The sequence below is a fragment of the Nothoprocta perdicaria genome, unplaced genomic scaffold (assembly GCF_003342845.1).
Source record: "Nothoprocta perdicaria isolate Ctin4 unplaced genomic scaffold, notPer1 scaffold_75, whole genome shotgun sequence".
Taxonomy (NCBI): domain Eukaryota; kingdom Metazoa; phylum Chordata; class Aves; order Tinamiformes; family Tinamidae; genus Nothoprocta; species Nothoprocta perdicaria.
Window position 1 is genome coordinate 2,054,777 of NW_020456032.1, and position 24,500 is coordinate 2,079,276.

Sequence of the window (24,500 nt, forward strand, 5' to 3'; positions counted from 1 at the left end):
TGCCTGGTCAGTGCGTTTGCATTACTTTGGCTGCCTTGAGGCCCCGACCGTGCAAGATCTGGATGGCTCTTCAGTCCCTGATTCCAATCCAGACTTGAGTGATGAATTGGGCCTCACACAACCTGCCYGTGCCTTGTTCTGTACTGGAAATCAACGCTTTTGTCTTTTCTCTGCAGGGCTATAAGCTTCAGTGGGCAGGATCTGTGCTGGTGCTGGGCTCTGGGTGTTGGGACGCTTGCAGGATGGCCAGGACCTCCCTTTGGAAGGGGTCTCCTAATGAGGATCTGATGATGGAGCTGCCTGCCTCTCAGCTGCCAGCTCTTTGTGAGCACTCTGAAGGGGACACAGCACAGGTGCCGTGGGACCCGGGTCCTCTCCTTTTCTCTGCTCTCTTGTCCTGGGCCSTGTCTGCTTGGGGTTGAGGGAAGCTGCTCTGTGCTGGTTCACAGTTACTGACAGTGTGGATATTTCAAGAGCCAAATCCAGAGGTGAGTGTGGGATATCTGATTTCATTATTGGGGAGATCCAGCTGGAAGAGTATGGAAAGCTGAAGCCTTTTGGTGGCAAAATTGTAACCAAAATCCTGCTCAGGAAGTGTCCTTCAAGCAAGGCACTYGGTTACTTTCCTGCAGAAGCTCAGGAGCAGTTAGCAAAGCAAATCCTCTGTGTGTGTGTGTAGCTGTGCTCTSAAGGACAGAAGGGGGCTCAAGAGCACTCAGAGTGGGCTGGAGGGAGCTTAGTGCTAGGTCTAAAGTGTATGTGAAGTGTGTGTGATGTGTCTGCTTTTCTTTGATTGCATGCAGCCAGGTCAACTTCTTCCAGCCTGCCCCAAACGCTGTACAAGTGGACACCCCCAAGAAAAAGGTTTTGGGCCATTCTGCTGCTGGGAACTTGATATTTTCAAAGGTGGCCTTGGGAAAAGATGCCATGAGATTTGAACCRGATATGGCTAAGGATGCACCAAGCCGGGAAGCAAAAGAAGAGCAGAAGACAATGAAACTAGTCCCTGGGGAGATAGAGGGAGCCAAGAAAGAGATGCTTGCAAAACCAGCCCCTCGGGTGGARGAAACTAAGAAGACAATAGCAAGACCAGCCTCTGGAGTGGAGGGGGGCCAAGAGCAGAAGATGGTGAGACCAGCCTCTAAAGCAGAAGCAGGCAAGAACGAGTCAATGTCAAGACCAGGCTCTGGAGTGGAGGGAGMTAAGGAGAAGATGAGTGTGAGACCAGTCTCTGAAGTAGAAGGGGGCAAGGAGAAGTCAAAGGCAGCCTCTGGGGTGGAGGGGGCCAAGAAAAACGCAACGTTAAGAGCAGCTTCTGAGATGAAAGGAGCTCAAAAAAGCAGTGCATCCAAAGAAAAAGCAAAGCCAAAAGAGCCTCTTGCTTCAACAAAAGCCAGTGGCTTAAGACCTACGACTCGGGCTGCTGCAGTGACAGAAAAGAAAAGACTGAAAGCTGCTGATTTCAAATCTGAGCCACAATGGGATTTTGAGGACCAATATGTTCTGGACAGCTCATCGCCATCATCGGTAAGTGTGCTGGCCATGAGCCTGGCTTTGTCAGGCACCTCCCTGTGGATTCCCTTATCTGCTGTCCACAGCACAAGTGTGTTCCCTGCCATGGAAGATCATCTCCAAGCTGGTARTCCAATCCACCATTATAAGTGATGCTGCTGGGACTCAGGGTGAGTTGTATCAGTGCAGCTCAGTTGGCCTGGCCAGCTCTCTGCCATGCTCCAGTGTGAGGAGTGGTTGTAATTGTGCATGTTTCTGTGGGTTTCTTTCTTTAAACATAGGCTGGACCTGCACTTTCTGGAGTTTAAATGCTCAAGGAGATGAGGAAAATATCRGTTGTTAGGTGTGCCAAGTCAAAATAATGTCAAAAAGGGTTAGATGGTGATCAATAAATGTTTGCCTGCTTAATTTGGAGGTATTTTGGAGGTAGAAGCTGTTCCGATCTGTAAGATCTGTCAATACTGGCTAAAACTCAGGTATGTGTGGGTGTGCTTGATGAGGGAAAAGTTCAACTAAAATGTCAATGAATACCTTTATTACTGTTCTTGTGGCTTATTATAAACAAGATCATGAGAGACTCTGCCAGGTGCTGCTGAATCACCTTTTCCGCCCTGTGTAGACACTCCTAATGGACAGTCAGTTCCTTTACCCATTTGGCATTCCCCTGAATTAAGACGGTCCTGGATTGTTGGGTTGTCAAGGATTTTCTAGCTATGTATTGAACCATCAGCAGAGCAGATCTTTCAGGTAATGGATCAGTCTTTGTTCCTCTTCATTAAACAACTGAGGACCCACTCCACGTGGGACAAATATTTTGGTATAGGTGAAGATGGMAATTGCAGATGAGGTGGTCTGACCTGTCAAAGCCTTTCAGATGATATGGTCTGACACTTGTACAGCCACAGATTTAAAGGTTTCTTGTGTAGCCCACTTGGTAGTTAATTATATTAGTTCTAGTGACTGTCTCTAGTTGACTGGGTAGGACATGTGGAGGTCTAGGACCATGAGGTGGTCTGCTCTCCATCTCCTCATGTTGGCTGTACTATGGCCACACTAGTTACTGAGAGCAAACAGGCTTGGATTCCCATCCCAGCTGCACATCTCCCTGTTTCCTCTTTGACCTTGAGCAAGTTGTTTAAATGCTTTTTCTTATCTYTAAAGATGATTATAACAGTCATCTGATCCCACACATTCCTCACTGTGTTTTTGAATATGCTCAGCTCTCCGAGGCCAGGGCCGTGTGAGGTGCATTGCTGACAGGGGACACTGGCCTCATGTGGTATGTTTGGGTGAGGCTGATGACAGCTATTGAGCTGCGTCAAAATGAGGCCTAAAACCAATAAAAGTGATTTGGTGAGAGCGTCACAGGCTTGTTGTCTTGAAAAAATAAATCCTTAGAAACCGGGAATCACCTTGACTTCCTCATGGGTGGTTTTCTGTTGGCTGTTTGTTGATGTGATTCTGAGCATGTGCCTCACGTTCACAGTGATGATGATGTTGAGGATGGCTGAGGTACAACTGGAGTTTCTCTCTTCTGTGCCCTCACACATGGGCGCGCACTGACGCTCGGTCGAGTTTGACAGCCTACTGCTAATCAGCTCTTATCATTTTGTTTTGTTCTTCAAGACCTGCTCTGACTCGGTGAGGGCCAAAGTTGCCAAATCTGCCTGGCTGCGAGATCTTTTCCTGCCCAACATCACGATTTTCACAGATAGGAGATACTTCAGTGATAGCGAGTGGAACCGCCTGGAGCATTTTGCACCCCCATATGGCTTCATGGAGCTGAATTACTCCTGTGAGTACCTCAAGGCATATTCAGATGGGGCCACCAGACTCCTGGCAGCAACCCAGTGGCAAGTAGCTGGAGGTTTGCAGCATCTTCCAGCCACAGTTGGAAGCCTAAACGGATCCCATGGTGGTAGCTGCAGTTTTCCATGCGTGTTTCCAGGCTCTTGATGCTGACACTTGACTGTGTTTGCTTTGCAGTGGTGAAGGAGGTCATGTCCTTGCTGCCTCCAAACCCTCACCAGCAGCTTCTCCTGGCCAACCGCAGCAGCAATCTGCCAAGCTGTATCAGCTGCGCCGTTGTGGGGAATGGAGGAATTCTGAATAACTCCGGCATGGGCCAGGAGATTGACTCCCATGACTATGTCTTCCGGTAAGACAGACTCTTTACTGCTTTCACTCTTACAAGAAAGCCAGCTAGCAGGGTGGTTGTGGCTGAGTAACTGTCTCTCCTAGTATTGCATTGCCTCCCAAGTGTCAAAATGACAGGAGAAGGCAAAATGACAGAATCAGGAGAACAGACAGGAGAAATCAAACCAAAATGGTATTGGAAGATTCCTGAACAGCAGAGAAGAATCTGTCTGGGWTTGGAGATGAGCCATGAAAAGCCACCCCAAAGCAGAGGGAAGCAGCTCTTCCACAGCTGAAGTGTTGCCCAAAATGGGTCAAATCTGCCTTTTTTTTTCTGGACTAATGCTAGTGGGGTTTTTTTTATAAATATGAACATCAGGATTTAACCTGATCATCTCTGAACTCCACCCCTCTGTTTGATCTCCTCTCTCAGGGTGAGCGGGGCCGTAATCAAGGGTTACGAAAAAGATGTCGGAACAAAAACCTCATTTTATGGATTCACAGCGTACTCCCTGGTGTCCTCTCTCCTGGTCTTGAATCATAGGGGGTTCAGCAAGATTCCTAGGGGAAAAGTAAGTSAGGTCCATGTTGTACATGTGCTCAGCTTTGACAGGCTGCTCTTTGTGGTGGTTGGTTCTGAATTTCCCTTGATGAAGAGCCGTGCGGCCCATGTAACACCTTGATATTACCTGTTGTGGAGGAACCTCCATCAATTTGGCTTGAGAGCAAGCAGGTAGGCTCAAGTCCTGCTCTGGCCTTTTGCTCTGTAAAGCAGCCACATACCAAATGTTAGCTCCATTCTGCTTATATATAATAGTTAAAAGCTATGGACCAATAGATCTGTGTCCAACATTTGATGAGCATAGATACCTGCTTGCTTTTTGTTTTTTTTTAAGGATTTTTTTTATGCTGTTCGTTAACCCTTGCTTTTTTTCCCAGCATGTCAGATACATTCACTTCCTGGAGGGTGCTAGAGACTACGAGTGGCTGAAGGCTCTTCTGGTCAACGGAGAAACCAAGAAAGGAGTCCTGAATCACTACGGGTAAAACAAATCGGGCCYATCTCTGTGCCCTTGATTGCAGAGCATTCCCCTGTGCTCTCTTTGAGCCATGTGCCTCTTCCAGCCTCAGCCTTGCTGAGATGTAAGACAGGATAAAGTGAGGTTAAAACCTCCTTCACTTGCAGATCTATTTTGATACTGCATTTGCTTCCCAGCTCTGAGCACTACCTGGGCCGACACACCACCTTTCCAAAAGGAGCTGGTTTCAGTGGTTTGAGTAGCAGTCTGTGCTTGGAGAAATCTCTGTGGTCCTCTGGGCGGAACACATGCTACTGTTTGGTTGGTGTCTGTACTTGATGCACGTACTCTGATGATCCTAAGTGATATTGCTCTGCTCTTCCCTCTCTTTCCTCATCTCTTCCCCTGTAAAGCACACAGAGTTCTGTCTTCACCTGGGAAATGCTGCAGAATAACTTAACACCATTTATGTTTCTCTTSTCACTTGTGCTGAGTGTCTCCATTCCTGTCTTTAGGCAAAGGCCCCGAGAGAGATTTGATGAAGATTTCAAGCTGGACAAATACCTGGTGATTCACCCTGATTTTCTCAGATATATGAAAAACAGGTGAGCAGGGAGYTATCTGCTCTAAGGGGCTCTATTTATTTATATATTTATTTTCTCTCCTGGATGTACCTTCTCTCTATGTCTCTGGACTTTATCTTTCCAACTTGCTCCCTCAAAACTGCAGTTTGCCTACAGCAAGAGTTTGCGGGTGAGATCTACCTGTGTACAGTCAATGAAAATGTTCTGTGGCACTGAAGTGGGGTGTTAGCAAGGCAAAGAGCTCTGCCTGGAGCAGGATATTACCCTCTGGCATCTGTGAGCTAGAGAAGCAACAGCTCCAAGTTTGTCTTTCTGCACAGAAAAGATGTCCTGGGCRTGTGGTGGTTCTGGATGGGCAGTGTTGCTGATGCACCAGAATAGCTCATCTATGTCAAGACAACCATTTGTGCTTTACACAGCTCAGTACCTTGGAGGAAGGCTCTGTTATACCTCCCTCTTCTCACATTCTTCAACTCAAGCTGTTTGTGCCTGTAAGCGTGAGAATAGCCACATCTTCAATATCCCACTCCCYTGTTCTGGCTGCTCTTTGCATCTCTAATCTTTTTTTACAAGTCTTCTAGACACTGCCACTGAAAGATCTGGCAAGCATGGGCCACAGATGATTGAGCTGCAGCAAGAAGAGCTCCTGTTGTGCTCCACTTTGGCTGCGTTTGCTCTTGAGTCTCCTTGAGGGCTGAGTTATGTTTTTCTCTGAGAGAAGGCAAATGCAGTGCCAGATGGCTCATGCTTACCTGGGTGTTCTGCCATCTCTCTGACTTTGGTCCCTTCCCAGGCAAAGAGGGTTCCTTTTTATTATTTTTATTTATTCATTTTCTCCTGATTTGGAATCCTACCTTTTTAACAACCACTGGTGCAAAACATCACAATTCCTGACAATGTTTTTTTTTTTTTTTTTGCTCTTACTCTGTGCCTTCCTACATAAGCCTTTTTTTTATTTCCTTGCATAATGGATAATGATAAGGACACACAAAGGGGCTCCAAAGCCACTCCTATACAGCAAGGTAAAGGAGAGATGCGACAACAACCTTTCACGCAATAGATCCATTTATCCACCACCTCTTTACACCACCCCTGCAACATACACACTCCTGGATACATGGGTGTTGGACACACTGTCCTCAGTGCACTAGATGTGACTCCAGGGCTGCATCTCTTCCCAGACTGTGCAGTGATCCTGCAGCACCCAGTTGGCTGCGCACTGCTGATGTCTGGAGCTTGATGGATCAGCACAGACCTGCAGGTGCTCCCTGGGGAGCAAGTTGGGAGCACGACTGGAGCTTTTAGTGATTCAGGGCTTGAGTCCAGCAACAAGAAGAATGAGAGGGAGATGTGCTGATGTTCTAGCTCATACCTGGACCAGCTTCAGTGGCAGAATTGCTGCCAATAGCATGTTTGAAATGCCCAGCATGGCCACATGCTGCAGCAAGGACAGAGGTGGCACACAGGGCGCAGCTGGGCAGGTTTTAACCACTACACCCAGCACCTGCTTCTCATTTTCTTCTCCCGCTGCAGGTTTTTGAAATCCCAAAATCTGAAAAAGTCCTACTGGCGGCTCTACAGACCCACAACGGGGGCCTTCCTGCTGCTTACTGCCCTTCATCTCTGTGACAAGGTAAGGACATGAGGATTATTACGTGCACAGAACTGTCTAGAAGAGGAGCTAGAATAATAGGGTAGAAAATGGGCAGCACTGACCTCAGCCACCATCTGCCTTGAGGACAGAGGGGTTCTTGCAAGCTCTAGAGGAGGGAATTGAGGGCAAGAAAAATGACCCCAGCATCAATCACATAAGCCTGTGATGCCTCCTGTAACTTCAGAGCTGCCTTTGCTCCAAGGTGGTAGTTTGAGGGGAGGTGAACCCCTCTGGAGCTGTCATTTGCAGTCTGATTGATGGGGACCCCCATGTAGAGTCACTGTGAGGCAGCCCTGTCCTGTGTCCCTCCCCAGCTGGGAACRATGTTATGTATTATACTAAACACCTTCCATCCTTTGTAGCTCTCCAAACTGAGTCCTCTGTCTTTCCCAGGTGAGTGCCTATGGCTACATCACAGAGGGTCACCAGAAATATTCAGATCACTATTATGATAAGGATTGGAAACGTCTGATCTTCTACATCAACCATGACTTCAACCTGGAAAAGGAAGTGTGGAAAAAGCTCCACGATGAGAATATCATGAAACTCTACCAGAGATCCTGATTGTGTCTCAAGTGCCATTGCTTGGGATATCTCAGCAACACTTCAGGGGAAAAGGAGGAGTATTTCTAGAGCTAGGCTTAGCTCTGGACTACAAGGTACATTTTCATCTGTACAAAGATGCTTTGGATACCTGCTTTGTGATATTTCCACAATAATGGAAGTGCYGCTGGTCAGGAAAAGAACAGCCAACAAATGCAGCAGGTCAGCAAAGACGTCCCCATCTGACTCTGTTTTAAGACCCATTGTGGATGCTTGTAGGCTCTGGTTTTGGAATGGAGGAATTCAGAATGGATCTGAGTAGCAGTTGGTCCAGTCTCCTGCATCTTCATCCAAGTTTACCCTCTTTGCAACAAGGTGCTCCTCTCCTCCATCTGGGACCTGCTTTTCTGTTCTGGGTTCCTCTCCCTTAACGGAGCCCATCTCAGGGCTGGGTGTCTCATCTAAGCAAACTCCCTCTGCAGCCARTGGACAGAGATGGATGTTACGGATCCTGTCCCAAGGGGATGGCTTGGCTGAGGTGCTCCTCTGACTCTACTGCCCTCTGATAAAAAGGATCTGGACGCTTCCGGATGCTTGATAGGACAGGATGAATCTTATCCTGCTTCTCACCAAGTTGTTTTCGTGACGCTACAGAAGGAGCATTGTGATGGGTCTGATTTGCTGCCCTGAGCCCAGCTCGCCAACAGTAAACGGGAAGGTAAATCACAGAATCCCAGGATGGTTGAGGTTGGAAGGRACCTCTGGAGATCATCCSTGCTCCAGGAGGGACACCCAGAGCACGGGGTGGCATCCAGGCAGGAAATGCTCTCCATGGTGCACAAGGCTCCCCAGCTGCTCCAGTGCCGCTGGCTCTGGGGGCAGCAGGACACGGCAGCACAGGGCTGCAGTCCCGGGGCGCCCAGTCGGTGCCGAGCTGGGCCTTGGCTTGCTCGGCTCCCGCCTTTTTCCTGGGAGATCCATGAGCTCTCCAAGGCCAGGGATGGGTGCTGTGTCCTTGCTGCGGGCCCGAGTGCCTGTCCCTGTCACACGGAGCGTGAGAGGCCTGGCTGCGGCCAGCCAGTCTGCAACGTGTTTCCTTACGAGTGGGGTTTTGCAAACAAAATAAACGGCACTGCTTTGGCTGAGCTGGTTTTCGCTGCAGCCCTGTGGGATGTGGTTGTTTAGTTCGTGTCCAAAACAGTTGCTCCGATGCTGCTGCAGAGGGGGATGGAGCCAAGAGAGGGAGGGAGAGGAATGAGCAGGTTAGGGAGGGTTCATGGAAATGTGTCCTGCTCGTGTGTGGTGCTCTGCAGCTTGTGTGGATACACCTGGGCTGTCTGGAGTTGTCCACCTTGCTAGGGCAGGACGGAGATCAGATCTAAACCTCCCTGAGAAAGCAGGTAAATACCTGGCACGCCTGTCCTTGGCCTGGTGACTGCTTTCCGAGTCTATCAGATGCTGGAGGCGACTGCCCTCAGGGCTAGATGTCTTTCCCATGACACTCGCGGTGTCCAGGCAAGCCCTGGGTCTCTCCTGGGGTTGGGCAGGTTCTGGGCTGGGGCCAGACCACCCCTTAACCCTCTGGTCCCAGTGCACCCGCCTTGGCTGCAAGGGCTTTTCCTTTGTCCTAGTTTTGTCTGGTGGCAGTGGTGTCCCCAGGGACCCACTGGAGCCTGGTCACCCTCGAGAGCTGGCCCAGGACAAAGTCCCGGTGCCGATGGAGCTTTGGGCGCTGGCACGTGTGGCTGCTGTCCTGCATCCCCCAGGTCCTGCCTTTCCCAGMGCGACGCTGGCGCCGGCTCGGGGCTCTGGGCGCAGCTTTTGTCCTGCCCGCGCAGCCCGGCCGTGCCAAATTGCAGCGGGTTGCTAGGGGATCGCCCCACACACGTATTCTTCCCTGCTGAATGGGGCTTTTCTCTTCCTGAGAAGTCGCAAGAAGTTTGTCCTCACTCCTCCCCTTCCCCCTCGTCCTCTTTTGTCTCCCTCTCCTCCGGGAAGAGGGATGGGGCCGGTGCTGAGCCCCACCGTGCAGGGCCAGCGTGGTGGCCAGGAGAGCAGCCTGGGGCATGGGCTAGTGCTCCTGAGCCCGTGGCTTCCCCCAGCTCTTCTGTATAGCTGAAGCTTCCCAGGGTTGTGGGGAAGGAACCTTCCCTGGGAAGCTCCCAGGAACCCCTTCCCCTCCGAGCTGCCCGCTGAGGCTGGAGTCAGCGCAGCGGAGGGTTTGATGCTTCTTAGTTATTGGAGATAAGTCGAGAGGGTTTGTAGAGAAGGCTCCCCAGCCAACCCTGGCACAACTCACAGACAGGTTTGTGGGGGACAGAGCTCCTTGGGGTGCGTGTGGGGTGAATCCCCTGCGCGTGTCCGTCCTCGGGAAGCGGCACTGCCAGACCAGCCGCAGCCTCCTGGTGCAGCCGCGCTGGGGACAGTGATGAGGACGTGGTCCCCGGCCACCCCAAACGTTCCCAGGTGGGTCCCTGCACTTGGCAGCCCAGCAGCATTGTCCCAGTGCCACCAGGTGGCAGCTGGTGACCAGCTCTTGTCCAGGCACTGGCGCTGTGTCTGTCCATCCAGGTCTGGCACTGGCTGTGCCAGCGGCTCCCTAATGGCTCCAAGGCCACCTGTGGTGCATGGCCAAGAGCTGGAGGCTGGTGCTGTGCTCTCATCCCAGCACTGTTTGTAATGGCCTAATGTGCTTGGGAACTGGGAGCTCCTTGGGATGCAGGGGGACTTGCATGGGAGAGGTTTGGCCCCGTGAGAGCCCCCTTTGCTGCTGGATGTTCCCAAGAGCCGCTCCGTGGATGGGGGCGCGGGACCCTGCCCGGCGGGTTCGTGCAGGAGGAGCACGGCGCGGGTTCCTGCACCTTGCACGGGCTCACGGCAAAGCAAGGACAAGGACAGCAGTAACCAGGTGGAGCAACGTGCTGCAAGGGGATGGCCTCATCTTGTGCCGTGCTGCACAGTGCCAAGGGCGGCATGGGTGAGGGGCACATGGCAGGACCAGTCCCGGTGTCCAGAGAGATGTCTTGAAGCGACAGCAGCTCCGTGGAGACAAGGTCCCCCCAGTGCTGTATCCACCACCAGTGCCTTCCTCCACTGCCAGCCAGGAGCTCCAGGAACCTGCTGCTTTTAAGCCAGGATGCTGAACCTCTGATCTGGGGATGCTCTAATCTCTGCTTCAGCATTCCCAGGAGCTGCTGATCTCTGCTGTAGGGAGATCTCTACCTTTTTTGGGAAGCTACTGGGTGAGTACCCCTTATCCATTACTGCAGCTCTGCCYGACTCTTCCCTGGTGTCCCCAAGAATTATTTGCCCTTAAATATTCCCTGCTGGGCTGGGAGACAGAAATCCACCGTTCACCTGGGAAGTCTTGCAGGGGCCGTGGTCTTGGCAGAGCTCTGACTCTCCTGTTTGGTTTCTGCCGCTTCCTTTTCCGTGGCGTGACTGCTGCCCTGCCCCTGCAGAGGCAGCTACAGTGTCCAACTGTGTGTGCTCAGGCACGTAGCCCATTGGAGAAGGAAGCAGCCTGGGGGCTTGTTGGGCTCGGGGACAAGGATGTAGTGCCTTGGGGCTGCACTCTTCACCCATCTTGTTGCCAACGTCCCTGCAGACCTCTTGGGGACGTGTCCAGGGGCCCTGGGTACCTCTTAGCGGTGGCAAAGCTCCAAGGCAGAGCCTGGATGCTGCGGGGTGCAGGGAGGGCGTTGCTGCACGAACTGCACACCCAGCTCCAAGCACAGCCTGTGCCGCGGTGGGGACAGCAGATCCAGCTGTCACTCCTGTTCCTCTTTCCCAGGCAGGAAACCAAGAGCAGCAAGGTGACCAGGATGGGGCTGGCAATGGCCACCCAGCTTCCCTGCGCTCGCCTGCTCCCCGGAGCCATCCCTGTAGTTCCAGTCACAGAGGCGAGAGAGGTTTGGAGCCAGCCCCTCGTGCACAGGGGCACTGGGGAAACGTCCCCTGCTACACCCAGTGTGTGGGACTGGGCTCCTTTCCCCTTGGGTAAAGGGATGTGGCAGCAGCRCAATCCATGCGGAGCAGAGACGCTGTTGAGAACAGAGGGAGAATGCGGTAAGGGGTGCGGGTTCCTGCACGCAAACAGCTCCCCAAGGCGCAGCGGTCACTGGGGCCCGTGTCCTCCCGCCAGGCACGCGATGCAGGTCCGGGTGCTGCTGTCCTGGAGGCTGCAAGACACAGGAGAGCGAGGAGAGACTGAGCTGGGCCTGTTTCATCTGGAGAAGAGAAGGCTGAGAGGGSATCTGATGAACACATGTAAGTTCATGAAGGGGGAATGTAGGGAGGAAGGGGCCAAGCTCTTCTCGGTGGTGGCCAGTGAAAGGACAAGGGGAGATGGGTGTGAGTTGGAACACAGGCAGTTCCRTCTCCAGGTGAGGAGAAACTTTTTGGTGTGRGGGTGCCRGAGCCCTGGCACAGGCTGCCCAGGSAGGTTGTGGAGCCTCCTTCTCTGGAGGTCTTCAAAACCCGCCTGGATKCCGCCCTGTGCCACATGCTCCGGGAGTCCCTGCTGGAGAAGGGTTTGGACTAGATGATCTCTAGAGGTCCCTTCCAACCCCAACCRTTCTGTGATTCTGTGACACCTGAACCCCATCCTGAAAAGGAGATGATATGGGGCACTTCTCAGCTGTGTTCTGTGCCTGGATGGGATAGAGGCAGGAGCTGGTTCCTCTGTCTGGGCCTGGTGGAGCTTGGCAGTCCCTCACATACCAGATTAGGACCCRAGGTCACACATGCAGAGGGAGTGATCCCCTCGTGGGGACACCAGGGCCTGGGACGGGAGCCCAGCTGCTCTTGCAGCCTCCTGCCTTTACTGCAGGGAAGGGAAGACAGCGGGCTGGACATCAGCGCAGCCCGAGGGAAACCAGCGCTTGCTCCATTCCTGGGCTGCTGGTGGCCGCTTTTTGTGCTGCCCAAGCCCTTCCCGTGCTGGACATGGCGCTCAGGGGCTGTCCCAGGTCTGGGAATATCCCAAGGCAGCACAGCAGCCTCGGCCACGTCCCCCATCCCGAGAACCAGGGCAGGGCCCCAGCCCGCAGTCCTCGGGATGGGGGACGTGGCACGAGGCGCTTTGGCCCAGCCGCGTTCCCTGCTGCCCTCCCAGGTCCCCATCAGGAAGAGGCTGCACGTCCCCCTCCCGGGACATCTGCTGATGGGATTTTCCTGACGCAGCGGCCTCGTCTCCATATGGCCCCGCGTTCTGCCCCCCTGCAGCAACACAGMGTAAGCGCAGACTCGGATTTCTCAGCAAGTTTCCCCTGAGCAGGGTTTTTGGCACTTCCCTAAATGCACCTCCAGTTTCTGCTGGCCAAACGTGTATAAATCCTCACGGGGACCTTCCGAAAGGGATTTCTCCATTGTGGTGAATCCCCTGAGACTTCCTTCCACCAGGCCATGGCTGAGAGCCGGGCGGTGCAAAACGTTCTGATTTCCCTCTCACTGTCTCTAGCGCTGGGGCCGTCTCGCATTTGGGTTCCAGGAAGAAATTAGGGGAATGAAAAGCCCAGTCTCAAAATGATGCTTGTTGGTTTTCATTATAATTCCTGTGTGTTCTTTTTTTTTCCCCTAATCTTTATTTGGCAACTATTGTTTTAAAAGTTTTTCACACTTACTTAACTCCCTAAATAAGTACTGCTTAATTTTGAGGCATGGGCCAAAATGCAGCCTAGCATAAAAGAAGTAAAGCAGATGCAGAACTGCGTGTCTCCGTTTTGCTTGTAAAACATGAGTGAAAAAACACTTAGATGGCATAAACAGAGATGGGAAGGACTTCAAAAAAACAGCTCCTCCATCCCCCTTGGCAAATGGATGGAGGCTGGCTCTCAATAGTGTTTGTATCATCCCCATAAATGTGTTCCCAGCGCTGACACTGGGATGTTCTCTGGGCCCAACAGCCCCTTTTGCAGGGACAGGGCTGGGGCCGCACTGTCCCCTCTGCYCTCGGGCTCCAATCGCAGCCCTGGGAGCCTGCAGGAACTTCCAGTTCTTCTCGTTTACCAGTCTGATACTAACTCGGAAAATGAAATGAGGGACTGTCGGCGAGGAGGGGATTTGGAGGGGAAAAAACGTTGCGAAATGGACACCAAACCTGCCCTCTTTCTTTTTTTTTTTTTCTCCCATTTTTCTTTGAATTGTTAGTAGCATTGAAAACTGAGCTGGGCAGGTGGGGACTGAAGCCTTGCGGGGAGCATGTGGCTCCTTAGCGCTGAGATGTGTTGGGAAGGGAGGGCCAAGAAGTGCCCTTGGGCACCCCGGGTGCTGCGAACAGCCCCGTGAGCAGATCCTCTTGCTGCGGATCTGGGCAGGGAGGGTGTCCGGGGCTCGGGGATGGAGCCGGGGCCTGCTTGGAGCTGAGTTTTGGGGCTCCCTTTGCTCTGATGTACAATCCCCTTGGATGCGCGTTCTCGCTAGGCTCCCGGGTCGCTTTTCCGCTAGATCAGTGGCAATGAAATCGATCACGAACCACCGTTTTGAGGTGAGAAAGGGAAGCGCTGCCACTTGGGACACATGRGAAGGAATCGCGGGGAGCCCCCCTGCACCTTCAGAGCCGCTTTGCTCCGTGTGGCCGCCCGGGCAGGGGCTGCGGGGGGGTCCGGGGCATCGCCCCGCACCCGCGGCTCCCGCTCGGTGCCCCCGAGCCCGGCGGGACCCCGCGGGGGCCGCGGCTTGATCGGGCGCAGGGTTTCAAAGCAAAAGTCCCGACGAGCGGGGGCGGGAACCGAAAATAAACCAACAACAAAAAAAGTGGATTTCCCTGCAGCCCCGAGTAAATGTTTAACGCCCAGAGCGGCGCCAAAAAGAGAGAAAAAAAAAAAAAAAAAAAAAAAAAAAAAAAAGGCAGCTCAAAAGTGCTTTTTTTCTCCCCGCAAGCCTGAACCAGTCAGCCCGGTGCCTCCTCCCCCGGCGCAGCCTCCCTGCCTCCCTCCCGCGGGAACATCCCGGGCGGCTCCGAGGCGCGGCGGGAGGGAGCGGGCGCCGCGGAGGGCGCTCGCGGTGCCCCCATGGGGTCCCCGCGCTGGAGCCGCCTCTGCCTCGTGCTCCTGGCCGCGCTCACCTCCTCGCTGCTCCTTTACGGCCACTACTACGCGGCGGTGGAGGCCCCCGGCGGGCAGAGGCTCCTGGCCAGGTAAGGGGGCACGTGGAGACGAGGGGTCCGTGGGGGAAGCGACACTGCACCCSGGCACGGGGGGAGGCTCTGGGGTCCCCCCGCTGGCGCCTTCCTGCTGGTTAACCAGTTGGTTAGCTTGCTGGTTAACTGCTGCCGTGTTGTAGGGGTGCGATGGCAGCGGGTGCTGCCCCCCAAGGCAGGGTGTCCCTGCACCCCCGTGCTGCCAGGCTGCCCCATGGCCCCCACTGTGCCCCAGGGGGCCCGAGCGGGACCAGGGGCTGCGGGGCCTGGCACAGGGTCTGCCCACACGCCGAGGGCATCTCTGGGCCAGGCAGGGCTGGGGGTGCTCCGAACCCAGCGGGATTGACCCTGCTTCCCACAGTTGCGGCTGGGAGCCTTGGCAGGAGCAGCAGGTCCCTGCTAGGCTGGTCCTGGATTCAGGGGGGCTGATTTGCCCCGGGTGTGGGAGAGTGTCCCCCCCCTTCACCCCACTGCAGCAGCGCTGAGCGCAGCAGCAATGTGGCAGGGCCAGGCTGGTCCCCAGCCCTTCCCACTGACCTGTRGATTTTGCCCCGCTGCCGCTGGCAAAATCCCAGGGCAAGCCCCAGGCTCTGGCACTTGCACCTCCTCCTCTGCCACCTCCTTGGGCCCCTTCCCAGTGCGAGGGAGCCGGGGTGCAGGGGAGGGTGCCTGCTGCACCGTCCTCCTCCCCTTCAAGGGTGGCCACGAGTGCTCCATGTCCCCAGGTTGTGCTCCATGTCCCCACACTGTGCTCCATGTCCCTGCCCTGCCACTGGAGCAGGTCCTGGCAGCTGGCACCGAGCCCGGCTATCCATGTGCCTGGCAGAGGGGCTGCAGGTCATTGCTGGCACCAGAGCGGGTCCTGCAGGGCTGCAAGTGCTGGGACACACTGGGGATGTCTGGGATAGAGGAGGAGAGGAGAGGTGGGATAGAGGAGGAGAGGAGAGGTGGGATAGAGGAGGAGAGGAGAGGTGGGATAGAGGAGGAGAGGAGAGGTGGGATAGAGGAGGAGAGGTGCTGCCGTTGCCCACCTGGGAAGTCTGCCTGCTCCACGCAGCGCAGAGGTCCCCGCTCTCTCCCCCAGGACGGTGCGAGCAGAAGCCGCAGCCCCGGGGAGCAGCGGGGCCCTCACGGCCACCCCAGCTGGGGCTGCAGCGGAGTTAGCCGCTCCGTGCAATGCTCAGGGGCAAAGCGGAGCCAGGGGGATATCCCAACCACAGCCCCTGCCTCCGCGCTGGAAGCACAGCCCTCCCTGAGCTGTGGGGATGCCAGGCCCTGCAAACCCGGGACAGGGAAGGGGGACAGGAGGTGCAGCAGGGTGGGTGCGAGCTCACATGAGCCCTGGGTCCTTTGGGGCATTTCTCCCCTGACTTTAACCTAAACTTGCCTTGTTCTCCCTCCCTCCTGGTACGCGCGAATGCATCAACCTGTTGTTTCTGCTTGTCTGTCCCAAGCTGGAAATCAGTCTGTATCTGCCTTGGCCGCTGATACGGGCCGTATCTGCAAAGGCAATTTGGGTGTTCAGCATTTCCCATAGATAAAACGTGCTCCCGCTGCGGACGCTTGTTCCCAGCAAGGGGTGGCTACGGCGGGTCCCAGCGGCCGAGTCGCAGCTGGAAGGGCTCAGGAACGGGGCTTCCCACTGATGCCGGGGCCGAAGCGGCCTCTTCTCATCCCTGCAGCGCCGGGTGCCGGGCGCCCTCGGGCCGAGCGAGCGGCCCTGTTTGCGCCGCGGCGGCCGCAGCGGAGCTTGCCGGGCCCGGGAGTGTTTGCCCAAGATAGAGCACCGCAGTGCGCGCTCTCAAACACTGTTATCTTCAGGAAGCCGGGGGTGGCCGCGTGCTGGGGACGTCACGTTTGCTCAGCGCTCCCCGGAGCGGGGAACGCGCCCAGGCGCTGYGCTCGCGGGTGCYGCCGGCGCTGCCCGCGGCCGCTCCGGCCCCTGCGGAGGCTGCTCCTCTTGGGAGCCCACCGACCGTGGCGCTCGATGCTCCGCCGCTCGCCTCGCCGCGGGGACAGCGGCGGTGGCATCTGGCACAGCCCCGCGAGGACGTCACCGCAGCAGCGCCGGTGCCGCAAACCCCTGGCCGGGCAGACGCTGGCCGGGCTTTATCAGCTGAAATCCTGCGCCCGGGCGCCTGCCAGAGCAAACTATGAGCAAGCGTCAGGCACCCGGCTGGGCCGCGGTGCCYGTCCAACGTCAGCGCCGCCTGCGCCCATCTCTGCTCATGGAGCCGGGTGGGAAGCAGCTTTTTGCCACCTTCCAGTGTCCTTCCAGTGGGACACGGGGCTTTTTTCCACYTTCCAGTGCCCCAGCGTCATCGTCGCTGCTCGGAAAGCAGCACGGGCTCAGCTGCTTCCCTGTGCATGAGATATTTGGGGAGAAGTGGGCTCACAAGAGCTTTCCAGGTGCTCACGGAGCTGCTCTGCTCTGAGCCGGGCTGTTCCTGCAGGCTCAGCCCCTCTCTCCGCTCATTTTCCTTTCGCCTTCCCCATCACATCGCAGCGAAGCAGCAAATGAGCCTCGCAGGGCGCTCGGGAAGGAAAACAGATCAGTTTGGCTACCAGAGTCTGACTTTCAGTTGCTTTTCCCACTAAAAGCTTCCTTGCAGCCAAGGGCACCATGTGCCCAAGTCTCAACCCGAGTCAGCCTCGGGATAAAACCCACCCTGGAGCAGCAGGAAGGTGCTGAGGAGCCCACGTGGTCCTGAGCTGGTACCAGGTGGAGGCCGAGCTGAAGAGGCTCCTCCTGAGGAGGCTGGAGCCAGGCTGAGAGCTCAGGGTGTCAGGGACACTGAGCTTGAGGAAAGAGGAAAAATGTGGAATCCTTCAGGGATGAGGCCATCCTGCATCCCGGGTCTGACTGGGACATGTCCCAATGTCCCCCACTTCACGCCGCTCAGAAGCCTTTTTCCACCAGCACCTGGGGACATGGAACCAGAACTTCCAAGTGACCCAGTGCCAAAAAAGCCTCTTGGTCTGTGCAGCGGCTGGGGGCCCCGGACGAGGGAATCCCTAGGGAGGGTTGGGAAGCGGAGCCGCTGCAGGCACTCGCGCCCCTTGCAAACCAAGGGATCCGCGTACGGGCGGCTCCGCTCCGGTGTCACCTGCACCGCTCAGCCCCTGCCACCCTCTTGTTGCAGCCTGCTGCGGCCGGAGCCGCTGCTCCTGGCTCCCGTGGGCGCCCCGAGCCGGCCGGCGAGCCGCGCCTGGAGGCAGGACGGTGCCCTGGAGAGGTAAGCGGGGCTCAGGGTGCTGCTCCGGTCCCTGTCCCGGGCATGGCGGGAGGCGCAACCTGCCACCTCCAACGTGRCATTTGGGGTCCCCCATTCCCCTGGGACAGGTTTTTACCTCTGTTATGTGTTTTTTTTCCCCCCGCTTCCAGAGAGAAGTCCTTGAAATCTGCCCCCGAGCTGCTGAAGCCCAAGCGCGCCAAAGGCCAGGTAATAATTAGCAAAATGCTCTTAGCGTCCAGCGCCTTCGCYGTGCCGAGTTCGCTTGGTTCAAGATCCCTGCCTGGGTGGCTGCAGGCCCGGCCACGGCGCTCGCAGAGCTGGGTCCGGCCCTGCTGGCTCCTGTGGTGCTTTCCGGGGAAGATTTTGCTAGGATAACATCTGGAGGAGCCTCGCTGCTTTGCGTCACTGCAAGGAAATCACAAGTGGGTCAGTGCAAAGCAAAGCAAAACATAGGTGCTGGGGGTGGCAAAGAAATGCCGGAGTCGCCGACTATGTCTGGAGGCCCCTTAGCATGAAAAGGACCCTAGAGGTTGTGCTGACTCCAAGTGGCTTGTGCTCCCCAAGTGTTTTACAAGCCCTGAGCCTCCCGGCCCTGATAGGAGGGCACCAAGAGTGTTCTGCAGCTGGAGAAACTGAGGCACGAGGGAGTGACCTAGCAAGCCAGCAGCACGGGTGAGGAGCGTTGCCATCCCTCTTGTCCTCTCTTCCTTCTTGTGTCTTCTCTCCCTTCCAGCCCAGCGCTTGTTCCCGCTCCGTGGTGGCCCAAGTGGAGGCAGATCCCAAGTTTGGGCAGCTCTTCCGCTTCGACGTGCCGGTGCTGATGTGGGACGAGCACTTGAGCGAGGGGACCTGGGAGCGGCTGAGAGCGCGACATGTCCCCTACGGCTGGCAAGGCTTGTCCCCTGCAGGTACCRGAGCCAGAGTGGCACCCCACGGGAATGGGGGAGCCCAGAAGGGACCCAAACTACAGGGAGGGTGGAGAAACCCTGGAAGGAAAGTGGGGACCCTGCTGTCCTCCCACTCGCCTGCCAGGGAGCAGCGCGGAGCGGGTGACTTTGCAGGCGCCGCTYGTCGCGTCTTGTGACATTTCCCCCGCATAAAGGGCTCAGTGTCCGCGTGGTTATGAACCGGGGCGCGGAAGACCTGGGACAACCCTCTCCATTGTCACGCATGGAGATTGTTGCCCTTCCTGCCCCAAACCTCCTCCGTGCTGCTCCGGTGGCTGCCGGCTTCAATCCCTGGATTGTGAGGGGCGGAGGGAAGCGTGGGGCAGCTGCCGGGGGCAGCAGCGGCTGCAAGGAGCCATTGTCAGGAGGGGAAAAGGCTCCAGTACCCATGGGGCCGGGCCGGGAGCGCTCCGGACGCGTCCCGGTGCCTAGCACTGCRTCAGCGCAGATGCTGTCCAGAGCCAGCTTGCAACGGAAGCGCCAAAGCCAAGGCAGGACCAGGGTGGAGGAGGGTCTATCAAGTGACTGTTGAGGGAGGATTCAGCCTTTCTGGGGGCTAGAAAAGCACTTTCAAGCTCGTATCTGTCCATCCTACCTTGTGGTCCCCTTTTGTACGTGAAGAGGAGCAGGACCTTCTTGTGCGCTGCTTGCACATGTCCTGTGCAAGCTTGCCCGCCCGCTGCTCATGCAACACGCCCGCTTGCTCCTCTCCCCGCTAATCCCCGCCTAATCTCCGCTGACCAGCTCTGTCCCGCTTCGTTGCAGCGGTGGGCGGCGCGCTGCGGCTCCTCAACACCTCCTCCAACAGGCACCTCTTCGACAGAGCCGCCTTCGCCGGGGGCTGCGTGCGCTGCGCCGTGGTGGGCAACGGGGGCATCCTCAACGGCTCGCGCCAGGGCCGCGGCATCGACGCCCACGACCTGGTGTTCAGGTAGGGCTGCTCTGGTGGCTCCTTGGGGCCCGTGGCCGGGCGGGAGGAGGCTGGGAGCAASCCAGACCCCAAGTGCAAAGAGATGATCTTCCCCCCCCAGACCCCAGGTGCAAAGAGATGATCTTCTCCTGGCCTTGCAGCAATGACTGTCATTGCTGGGGTSCACCCCATTGCATTGGGGACCCCAYTGCTGGGTCCACCCCATTGCACTGAGGTCCCACCCTCCACCAGCAACACATTCCGGTGCCTGTCTCGTGGTGGTCTAACCAGGATGAGCTGCAGTCATGCAGGAACCTCCTGCCCATAGGGGCAGYGTGGGCACAGCCTTAGACACCTGGGGTTCTCCACAGGCTCAATGGAGCTGTAATCAAAGGCTTTGAGGAAGATGTTGGCACCAAGACCTCCTTCTACGGCTTCACAGTGAACACCATGAAGAATTCCCTCATTGCCTATGAGGAGTATGGCTTCACCAAGGTTCCYCAGGCCAAGGTGAGACACCCCCACGGTTTGCCGGTGGTGGAAGGATTATCCYAAGCTGTCCCCTGAGGCCAGGCTACAACCTGCTCCCAAAAACCTTCTCCAAGTCTTGGGACACTTTGGCCCTCCCAAAGCACCATGTGTCTGCTCCTGTGTCCCTGCTGCAGGACCTGAGATACATCTTTATCCCCTCGGACATGCGAGACTACGTCATGCTGAAGTCAGCCATCGAGGGCAGCCCGGTCCCCGAGGGCTTGGACAAGGGTGACGAGTGAGTATCTCTGGCATCCCTGCACCCACCTTTGGGCTTGGGGCTGGCGTGGCTCCGGCCTGCCGCTGTCCGTGCGCCTTGGGGACCCATGGGGATCCCCTGCGGGATGGAGCGCTCCTCCTATCCCTGCTCGCTCCTTGGGGCACCGCAGGAGTGCCGCTCGCCTGCCGTCACCCAGGAAGCTGGGATGCAGCAAGGGCTTGTCTCTCGGGAAACAAGGACAGGGCAAAGTCGCTTTTCTGCCTCTTCTTCCCTCTCAGAGACTGTTGGTGCCCAACAGGGCCCCACAAATGAGTCCTGGGAACCCGAGAGCCTTGTCTGGGGTGTCCAGCAGCAGCTGCGTTGCTGCAATGCGAAGCAAAGCTCAGAGCAGAGCATGTTGAATTGTATTCAGTGCTCTCGAGCTGCCCGGCTCCCTCAGCTGACACATTTGGTGGTCCCGAGGGATAAATCCCAAGTGGCCGCAGGATTTCTACGACACAATCTTCTTTTCCATCTCCCTGCTGCAGGCCACAGAAGTATTTTGGACCGGAGGCATCTGCAAAGAAGTTCAAGCTGCTGCATCCAGATTTCCTGCATTATGTAACAACAAGGTAGGGAAAGTGAGGCTTGCAGGCTCCTCTGGAGACTCGGCTCTGGCCAGATCTGCTCCCTGCTTGGTCCCTCATCACCAGCTACAGCCAGACCACTTGCTTCCCAGCCCTTCTCTTTTCTATATGACCATGATGCTGCTCCCCACCATCAAAACAGTCCCAGTCCATCTTGGCGACTAGAACTGCCCTGTTCTCTGTGGCCAAAGCCGAGAGATTCCCCGCTGCCCCGCTGGATTGTGCATCATTGCCACTTCCACCTAAGCCTTGCCTTTGCTGCGCCAAATTAGTGGGCCAGTGTTGACCTGCTTTACTAGGGAGACAGAGCTAGGGACCAGCAGGATTGTCTTTTTCTGTGTTTCGTGAAAATATGGGCCTGGCTCGGGGTGACTGAGAGCAGTGGGGAGGTGTCTTCTAGCATCCTGCAGAGGATGAGCTGAGCCTTAGGAACAGGCATCAGAGAATCCACAAGACACCAGGGGATGCGTTTCAGTGGCTGCTCCTTCCTTATCAGACAGCAGGGACTCCAGGTCCTGGCCTGGGCTTTGCTGCTCTGCAGCTTGGGGACCTTGTGGTGGCCGGGGGGTCTYCCTAACCGGCTGCCTTTGTTCCCAGGTTCCTGAGGTCGGAAATCATGGACACTCAGTACAGCCACCTCTACATGCCCAGTACAGGGGCACTCATGCTCCTGACCGCGCTGCACACCTGTGACCAGGTAAGAGGCTGGGGGGCCACCTTGCCCCAGCACTGGAGAGTGTTCCACCGGCTATGGGGCACAGTTTGGTGTGGGTTACCCTGCCCTTCTGATGGGGATGAGCTGGTGGAGCTCATTGCTTGCTGCCCTACATGTTTACACAGAATCACAGAATGGTTAAGGTTGGATGGGACCTCTAGAGATCATCCAGTCCAACCTCCCTGCTCCAGCAGGCACACCCAGAGCATGTGGCACAGGGCGGCATCCAGGCGGGTTTTGRAGACCTCCAGAGAAGGAGACTCCACARCCTCCCTGGGCAGCCTGTGCCAGGGCTCTGGCACCCTCAYAGGAAAGAWGTTCCTCCTCACCTGGAGATGGAACTGCYTGKGTTCTAACTCACACCCATCTCCCCTTGTCCTGTCACTGGCCACCACTGAGAAGAGCTTGGCCCCTTCCTCCCTACATTCCCCCTTCATGAACTTATACACGYTGATCAGATCCCCTCTCAGCCTTCTCTTCCCCAAGCTGAACAGGCCCAACTCACTCAGCTTAGCACCCCGATAGCCTATTCCCAGCTCTTGCCCATCTGTTTCCTCCTCCTCCTTGCAGGTCGATGCCTATGGGTTTATTACTGACAACTATGAGGAGTTCTCAGACCACTACTACGAGCCGGAGAAGAAACCTCTGATGTTTTACGCCAACCACGACATGATGCTGGAGGCAGAGCTGTGGAAGAGCTTGCATCAAGCAGGGATCATGAAGCTTTACCAGCGGTGAGGCAGGGCAGCAGCCCGCAGGACTCTGCTTGTGTCATGACGCGGTGGTTCTCTTTCCTGAAGGCCCCCTTCTCTTTCCTAAGGCCCTCCAGGACTCTAGGCTAGCTGCTGAGGAGCAGGTCTTCTGCACTTAAGCTGCTGGCAGCCGCTGGTGGYCGCGAGGGCCAACAGGGTTAGGAAAATGCTGCAATATTTCCTCAGAGCTCTGCAGGAACTTGTGGCTTAGCGCAGTTGAAACGTGGCCTGGGTGGCACCAAGAAGCACCACTGAGCGTGGCCGTGACCTTCCAGGGCTGTGAGCACCTCTGTGAGGCGGCAGCAGCACCCGGAATGAACCGAGCTCTGCTGCCACGAGGGGCAGGATGACGGGGAAGAGGACAATGGAGAAGCAGGAGTGTCACAGTCCCTTTTTTTAATTACTTCACCTTTCCTGGAGATTTACCTGTTTTCTACTAGTGTGAAGCCTCTGGCTGGAGAACCCCCAGCTATCCTACTCCAGGATCCATCAGTCCAAATGCTCACCAGAGCACAACCACAATGGGCATGGACCTTATTCTGCCCACCTAACCAGGATGTGGTCTGTTGGGAGGACGCTTCTCGCTTGGACTGCCTGAAGCTGCCACAAACCTCTGGATTGTTGTGCGTCTTTCCAGAAGGATCTTTCTGCCTCCATCACCACAAGACAGCAGAGGATTTGCTGCCCTTTCCTGTGACAGTTTTAAGAATGTMGTTTTTCACTCTTTTCCCTTTTTATATTGTGGGGAGGGTCAAGGCAATGTCTTTAAATGTCTTTAAACAACAGAAAATATCCACGAGGTAAGACTAGGATTACTGCAACTGGAGCTTCAGAAAAGAGGATGGGCCTTCAGTTTTTGCCCTGGCATCGTGCAAGGCCCTCCACATGCTTTAAGAAGGCAGCTCTCCCGTCAGCAGATGTGTTAGGGAAGCAGCAGCTCACGGTGCAAGTCTAAGCTGCCATTAGTCTCTTAATTAAAAGTAGTAGTAACGCTAGGGGAGAAGGTCCAGAAACCCTGAGCTCTGCCGGGGACGCTGCTTCAGCGCGGTGGCTAGCGGGGCGGCTACGGAGGGGACAGAAACGTTTCCCACTTTGTATAATTGCATAAATGTCGAACGACTGTTTTCTTTTATGCCGGTTTCTGTGTTGGTGAACGGGGCGGGGTGCATTTCTCCCTACGGAAAGGCCCTAGCACCCAAGAGGGTGCCTCGCACTTGGGAGCAGCCCCCAAGGGCGGTTGTAGGGCAGAACAGGGCTAAACCCAGAGCCCGTGCCCAGCCTCATGCGCCCGGCAGGCGTTTGTCACGGCTGACGAACGAGCCCCAAGTCCCAGGCCAGAGGACCCCTGTGACAACTCGCCCGGGCTGGTTTCGGCACTGTGTTTCTCATTCTGGATGCTAGCTGCTGGCAGCTGGGGAAAGGCAGGTAGCTGCTGAGATGGGAACAGATAAGAGTCTGGCCATTAACCAAAAAACACCCTTCAAGTTTCCCTCTTTCAGGCAGCAGGCTGAATCCAGCCTTTTCACACGTTAAAGTGGGTTAAAAAGACGTCTGGGTGAGACCGCGAACGTGGAGACCATCTTGTGGTCTCAGGCGAGGCTCACATTAACCTGTTCCCATCATTTYGAGTCTCACATTAACCTTTGTTCCCATCATTTTACAACGGCATCGGGGCTGCCAGTTAGGCTCCTTTGCACCTGGAAGCACCTGGGCAGCCAGAGCCTCTACCAGGACAAGCACAAGCCTGATTCTTACTTTGCCTGCCGGTGATGATGAGGGCACCACAACCTCCCCAAACCAGCTCTGCCAAGCGCCAGCGCAGCCCCCACGGGCGGCTTTGTCATCTGCACCACGACGCACGCAGCACGTCCTGCTTCTGCAGATGTCGTCACTGCAGCGCCTGCCAGGAACCCAGGCCAGGTCCACCTTGCAAGGCTCCAGGCTGCGGGATCAGAGCTTTTTCCACTCCCAGAC

At 56.0% G+C, this 24,500-nt stretch overlaps 2 protein-coding genes across 2 annotated transcripts; both read left to right on the plus strand.

The window, feature by feature from the left end:
• Nucleotides 1–481: 481 nt before the first annotated feature.
• On the plus strand, nucleotides 482–7,832 carry ST6GALNAC1 (ST6 N-acetylgalactosaminide alpha-2,6-sialyltransferase 1). The gene is made up of 10 exons (XM_026051434.1): nucleotides 482–488; nucleotides 804–1,256; nucleotides 1,341–1,527; nucleotides 3,139–3,307; nucleotides 3,499–3,670; nucleotides 4,082–4,220; nucleotides 4,588–4,691; nucleotides 5,183–5,272; nucleotides 6,785–6,884; nucleotides 7,299–7,832. The coding sequence occupies exons 2-10, from the start codon at nucleotides 928–930 to the stop codon at nucleotides 7,467–7,469; spliced, it is 1,461 nt and encodes a 486-aa protein (XP_025907219.1). The 5' UTR covers nucleotides 482–488; nucleotides 804–927; the 3' UTR covers nucleotides 7,470–7,832.
• A 6,629-nt stretch (nucleotides 7,833–14,461) lies between these two features.
• ST6GALNAC2 (ST6 N-acetylgalactosaminide alpha-2,6-sialyltransferase 2) lies at nucleotides 14,462–23,464 on the plus strand. The gene is made up of 10 exons (XM_026051394.1): nucleotides 14,462–14,586; nucleotides 17,733–17,825; nucleotides 17,975–18,032; nucleotides 18,559–18,733; nucleotides 19,538–19,703; nucleotides 20,054–20,192; nucleotides 20,348–20,451; nucleotides 20,961–21,044; nucleotides 21,657–21,756; nucleotides 22,345–23,464. Exons 1-10 carry the CDS (start codon nucleotides 14,462–14,464, stop codon nucleotides 22,510–22,512), a joined length of 1,212 nt encoding a protein of 403 aa, XP_025907179.1. The 3' UTR covers nucleotides 22,513–23,464.
• The last annotated feature ends 1,036 nt before the right edge of the window (nucleotides 23,465–24,500 follow it).